Source organism: Varanus komodoensis, unplaced genomic scaffold (assembly GCF_004798865.1).
Source record: "Varanus komodoensis strain SLA01 unplaced genomic scaffold, ASM479886v1 scaffold4, whole genome shotgun sequence".
NCBI classification, from domain to species: Eukaryota; Metazoa; Chordata; class Lepidosauria; order Squamata; family Varanidae; genus Varanus; species Varanus komodoensis.
In genome coordinates this window covers 50,839,183-50,845,841 of record NW_025335941.1, presented here as the reverse complement: position 1 = coordinate 50,845,841, position 6,659 = coordinate 50,839,183, and the positions used below count along the sequence as shown (strand labels likewise).

At 43.4% G+C, this 6,659-nt stretch overlaps 1 protein-coding gene across 1 annotated transcript; it reads right to left on the bottom strand.

The window, feature by feature from the left end:
- Window positions 1–333: 333 nt before the first annotated feature.
- On the bottom strand, window positions 334–3,788 carry LOC123029505 (vitelline membrane outer layer protein 1-like). Its single transcript, XM_044442606.1, has 3 exons — window positions 3,618–3,788; window positions 1,966–2,069; window positions 334–640 (listed from the first exon to the last, which is right to left on the bottom strand). The coding sequence occupies exons 1-3, from the start codon at window positions 3,786–3,788 to the stop codon at window positions 334–336; spliced, it is 582 nt and encodes a 193-aa protein (XP_044298541.1).
- Window positions 3,789–6,659: the final 2,871 nt, after the last annotated feature.

The window sequence follows — 6,659 nt, the reverse complement described above, 5'->3', positions numbered from 1 at the left end:
GAGAGAGAGAGAGAGAGAGAGAGAGAGAGAGAGAGAGAGAGAGAGAGAGCGATTTCTGCTTGTATATGTGTGACTGGTGTGTGTTGTGCGTGTAAATGTATGTGAGTCATGTGTGCATAGACACACATGTGCCCAGTGAGGCATCAGGACCAAAAGATTCAGCCTTGATTTATATGGTTAGTCCTGTTGCCATTTTCTTTCATTCTTCACCCATTCAGCAGGGATAAATCCAGTTAAGTGATTCAGATGTTTAAAAAAGACATGCACCTTCAGAGATAAGATTTAATGCTGGATACATTCATGTCTAAGAAACCCACAATGCTAGTCATCATATCATTCATCCAAACAGCAGAAGAACTTCACGTCATTCAGTGCAGTGTCATCATCAATGCCTTGTGGAACCTCCACCTTTGTCTGGAGTCCACAAATAGAGGTACCGGAATTACAGAAAGGGCTCCATGGGCCAAAATGGCCCCATCTGTGGGAGTTGCCCCTCAGCATTGTCCCATCATTGCATATGAAATAGATATTGTTGGCTCCTGTGTCATCCCCAAGGCCTTGGGGGATTTCAATTCTCAGAGCAAAGGACACCAGTTTGTATGGTTTCGGGCAATAATGAATCTCAGTCCAAGCACCCCACCTGCCAAGGAAGACAATGAGTTTGACTTCAGAAATACGTTCAGATTGCAATGCCAGCTGCATCTTCAACTCCTGAAACCTGTGAGAGGATGAATCATGAGCACATATGAACTGCAGTGCAGGATCAAAAACAACGGTTGCATCCATGTAGAGCTCCTTTGATCTACAGTGGGAAGATTTAGAAGGTTTCGTAGCTTGGGGTAGTTCATTGGTGGAGTATTCTGAAAAGTGCCTATCTCCTGCCATTCCACTAGACCAAAGTATGCCATTTCTGGAATCGGCTGCTTTGGCTCGCAAGTTCCGTAGCCTCAGAGAGAAGCACAACATGTGTCCTAGCTTTGCTTCTTTGGAACAGTGAGAGAGGGAGAGCCACATGAAAAACACAGCAACACTAAGGGGAAGGGACTATAATGTCTGGACTATCGTGATCTTGGCAGGAGTTGGAGTTGTTTCTTACATGGACAAAAAAAATCCACTCCTCAATACCAAGATGTTGCCTTAATCCTATGGGTGTTTATAGATATGTAGCAGATGGGAAAAAAATTCTTATGGGTCACAGATTCATTCAGGATGAATTATTTCTCATTCCAGCTCATTTGTCTTCATTATTCATAAGAGTAAAATGGTGAAGATATTCCCAGTTTGCTGGGTCATATGAAGTCAGTTCTTAGGAAGATAATGAGAATACAGACCTGATGTATTTCACTGGTGCTGACTGAGCTTAAGATTCTTCCAGAGGCTGGTGGCCAGCATGTCAGTTCAGAGGAAGTAGGCTCTGTCCAGGTGTGTGGTCCGTAGATAGTAAGTGCTCTGAACCAACATACCAGCTGGCAATAAAACTGAGACACCTCCTTTCCATTGCAATTGCTGTTAATAGACTCAGGGTAGGGTGGCCAGATATCCCCCTTTAAAGAAGACCATCCTCTAATCTGAAGACTTGGCAGAGGAGAGTGCTGCATTAGAAACTGATTGTCCTCCGTTTGATAAACTGTTCATTCCAAGTCTGGTGTAAATTCAGCATATCAACAAGGAGGAGAACCTTGAGGACCTTGAAGCTGCCCATCCAATGACAGCACCGGACTGCAGGGCACACCATCACTGCCTCTTAGTCTTGCAAACTCTACTGAGATGCACAGTACTTCTGCTTAAATTATAGGCATTATGTCTACATTTGTACCTATATGTATACATTTGCATATGCAAATACTATCCTCTGACACAATACTTATTTTTGGGCAATTCATAAGTGGACACCCCAAAACATCATAGGCACAGGGCACTCGACTATTGCTAGTGATGGCTAGTCAAATCCAAAGAGCTACTTACTGCCCAAATGCAGATGAAACGAATGAGTTATCTTTGCAGATCAGGCGAATGCCATTCAGGGATGTATCATCTTCCGCCTTTTCACCACCTTGATAGGGCTCCACCTGGTGCACAAGAGAGAAAGGCTGTGAGAAAGCTAGGCATCAGGACAAGGAGGACACTGGGGTAATTTCTCTGAAGGCAACGATAACATTCGCAAAGAATAAACTTCATTGAGAATTACTCATTCATGCCAATTCATAGAAGACATTCAAAAGCCTAAATGAACCATCCTCTTTGGCTTTAATGTTATTTGATTTCCAAGCTCATAGAGGAAGCTATATGAGCTTCATTATGCAGGGCAGTATTTCAAACACAGTACATCCAAACAGAGGAAAGTGAACATTTTGGGAACAGGGATGGGGAGAGATTCTGGGAAGAGTCTGAATTGTGCTAAAGCATGGTGTAGGTTCAAGTAAGTTAAAAGGAGACACTCTTAGTAAATAGCCACTATAACAATCCTTGCTTGTCCTTCTGTCCTGGAACTGGATGTTCTGGATACTGAAGGCTTAATGTGGTAGACCGGCATGTTCCAGGCTTGCTGGATTTTCAAATTATGCACTGGCTTTGCCTTGTAGCTTGTATTTCCTTTGCTAGCTAATGGTTCTTTCTAAGTCCAGGTGCCCACACAGCCACACTGTATGTTTGCTAGGACGGCAACTTAGCCTCTGAAAATGGAGTGACATTCCAGCCATTTCTTCTGCAAATGTGGGAGCAATTCTGGAAATGTCCAGGAAGTGTGGATTACCATGAAAGGCAGCGTTGCTCACTTATCACCCTTACTCTTTTAAATATAACTCCTTGGTTTGCATGAGCGGTGACAGAACTGTGGGATCAGAGACCCAAAGAAACTGTGAAGGCATTAAAAGAGCCACCCATAGGAAGAAAAAATGCTCTAGAAATGGGTTTTATGGTTCTTAATTCCTAGAGCTTCTTTGGAGAAACCTAGGAAGCAGGCAAAAACCGGTAAACCATGAACACAACTTCTGTGGCAGGAATTATAGATGCCGTTGCTACTGTATACTTCTCTCTTTTTCAGCAGCAGCAGCTGCCACAGGCCATGTGGCTTACATGTCTGTTCTAAACTCACTGTCACAGATGGTAGATTAAGATTTCTACTGCTGAGGAAGGGCTGTGATGCAGTGCAGAGCAAGTGCTTTGCATGCAAAAGATTCAGTTGTTGATCTCTCCAGGTAGGGCTGGGAAAGGCTTCTGTCTGAAAACCTGGAGAACAGCTCACACTCCGTGTTGACTATACAGAGATCCCTCTTACCTGGCATAATACAGCACCCTAAGTTTTACCATTATCCTACGAAGGACAAGGAAAGGCTCAAGTTCCACCTAGACTTCCCATCGCTAGCCCCTTCACAAATTACAATTCCCAGGATGCACAGCAAAGCATCATGCAAGTGAACGTGATGTAAAACCAGTATAGATGTTTCCAGTGTTGTTGCATTATTGCCAAGTTCTGGAATTGTTTTGTCATCTATGAACCACAGTAACTAGTTCACAATTCCCTCTGAGGAAATGTGGAAAGAAACAAATGCAGAAATGCCAAAGATAATTATTCAGCATAAGGTTGTCTGCAAAGCAGGTTTCACAGCAGGTGTTACCTTGAGTGCAAAACCGATCGCAGAACCCTGAGCACAAAACGCTTTCTTTCCCCAGTGACCCCATGGCCCTCCATTTTGCACTGCGAGGATGGATTCGTAGCTTCGAGCCTCTGCATTCCAGAGGTAGCAGAAGAGGGTCAGGAAGATGGTGGCACTGATGGAAAAGACCATTTTGGCTACTCCCTCCGGCTTTTGCTGTAGAAACAGGATTGAATAGTAGCCATGAGAAGGCGTAGTCTGAGGGTTAGCCCTCCTACCAACAGCAGCAGGCTGTGCCCTTCCCTGTCCCTGACAGGGCTCTAACTGCTTGGGCATCATATACATGTTAAGGTCCTACACTCTGCACTGGCGCAAAGCTTCTGGGGCACTCCATTTTCATTGTTGTGTAAACAGGCAATCTCATACTTGGATTCTACTAGCACAAGCCATTGTTTTAGCTAATATGAAAGTCCTTGAATGAACTGTTCTACAATCCATTGCCCAAGTCATCACACAAATTACTGTACCATTAACTATAACTTCATTAGACTAAGTTTTGCTTTTGCTATTTCAGATTTGTGGAATGCATTGACCGAATGTCACAGAGGTCCTCCATTGTCTCCTTAGAAGAGTGTTCTGCTTGCCTTTTTTTGCATCAAAGCTCCACGCACCTTCTTGGAACCTATTAAAGAAAACCCAGACCATGATCTTCTCCATTCTTAAGCACTAGTTTGGTTGTGAAGTTTAGGGGAAGGTTATGGAACAGAAAAATTTAGTACTAAAATGCTTTTTAATATTTACTGATGCACACACCAGTAAATTATTTACCTGCCATATGAGACTTATTATAAGGACAGTGCAAGTGGATTTTCCACACACTTTTCAGAGCTAAAATACTGATATTACAACACTGGAGAGATAAATGCCCACCTCCCATAACACAGTGGACTGAGGACCTAATGAGGCTTTCAATGTTTGAACAGGTGATTCAACATAGGTTCCACCAGAGAATGAATATTAGGATATTTTCTGAAGCTTATGTTCTTATGTCATGAAGCTTATCTTTTCCGCTGGTATTGATCATACTTACATATTCTTATGGACATACATTTCATACGTGTATGTTGTAGATGAGTTGGTTTATCTTCCATAAGAACAGCTTTTCCCCCTTTTATATGGTGTTGTTTACTTTGGTGAAATTCACATTAAAATCATAATAAAATGGTTTGGTTGTCATACTGGGCAACACTTTGCAATGTCCTGAAATGAGTGGGGCATTGTGGTTTTTGTAGGCTGATATTGGTGGGGTAGGGCCTAGGGGAGAAGCACTGGAATAAAGGAAGATGCCCCCTCTGCAGCCCCCCACAAGGGGGCCATCTTTTAGCTTAAAGAAACTCTGGTATCTTGGAAAAGTCCCTGCTGAGCATGTACAGATCACTATTGCCTTCACTCTGAATTGTCACACCAGGGCCAGCTCTACTTCTGGGCAAAGGGAAGCATCAGCCTCAGGCAGCCATTGCTGGGGAAAAGGTGTCACAAGGTCTTGGAAGACAGAGCTGTGTGTGTTGTGCGACCCAGCGCCCTAACTGTACCTACTGGGTTCAGGGGCGATGCATCTCCAGAGCTGAATGGAAATTCGACTCCCTGTCTGGTCACTTTTCTACATGGAACAGGAGGAATGAAACCACCTTGTCCTTCATCCCAGGTAGCAAAATTTCTTTGGTCAGCCCTGGATTAAATATATTTGCCCCCTTTTGGACTGATCCCCCTTCTAATTGCCAAAAGGAGATGCCTTTTGGTCCTTTTAATGATGTTTGTGAAACGTGCCTCGTAGCTATTGACTCTGTCAGGTATAAAGATTTTTAGAACATCACAACTAGAGCTTTTCCTCCTGGCTTTACTGCAATCAAGTCTCACTTGTATATCAGTCTGGCTGGGCTGTCATTCTTGCCCTGCCTTCTCACCTCAGCAAGCTGCTCCCAACAGGACCATGAAATTCTACTTACAGTCTCACACAAGCCAGATATCCAGCATCCAGAAGAAGAAAGACCCTGTGCGAAGCAGTGAAACAAGGTGTGGGCAACAGCCGTGATCAAAGGCCAGGCAAATGACGTGGGAGCTGTTCTGCAGCACAGCTCCTGCCATGCTCCGGTGGCCCATCAGTGACCAGAGCAGGAGATAAGCTATGGAACCACCTATGCTTCACTGGTTCCCTTCAAGAAGGGCCTCAAAAAAAAAAAAAAAAAGCCAGCTCACATTCTGGGCTGGACAGGGATGGCTCTCTGGCTTGCAAGGGCATCATTCCAGGTTTGGGATCTGGGGATGTCAAATCTTCTAAATCCAGCACTGTGCAGATTGCTTTAGAGCAACACTGAGAACCTGTATTTCTATTGAACTTAACACTCCCTTGGAGCTGATCCATATGCTGACAGTGAGCACAATCAAAGCTAGAAGTGAGAAAGATCTTCTTTACGAAAGCTACAGATGAACAGGAAAAAGTTCAAAGGGGAGCAACAAAGATGATCCAGGAACTGGAAACCAAAACTTAGTTCATCCAAAAGTAACTTCAGCACCTTTCCCAGGATGGGAACTTTAGTCATCAAACAATAATATTTTAGCATCTTTCTAATCCAAGCTAGGTTGGATAATTACCTCTTTAAAGATACCGGGATTATTCCCTTTCTCAAAGAAACAGACATTCAGCCTCACTTCCCCTTCTTACTAGATTACCGCTTGAGGGGTAAGGGTCAGTCCACATACTGCTCAGTCCACATGGACTCAGCTAAGCATCTTGTCCATATCTCATGCTCAAATGACTAAAATCAGCCAGCAAAACCAGGCTAGAACCTCTTCTGCAAAAGTCCAATAATGACCCTGCACAGCACAAAGTCCAAGTCACGATGAATACAAATGACTCTTCCACAAAGTGTCTTGCAAATGATTCACAGGAACTGTGGTCTTTCACTGCATCAATTTTTGGAAAAAGCTACTATTGTATATGTTACATTTCAGCTCATTTTTCACATAAGAAGATAGAATTATAATTCCTTTTTGACATTGATA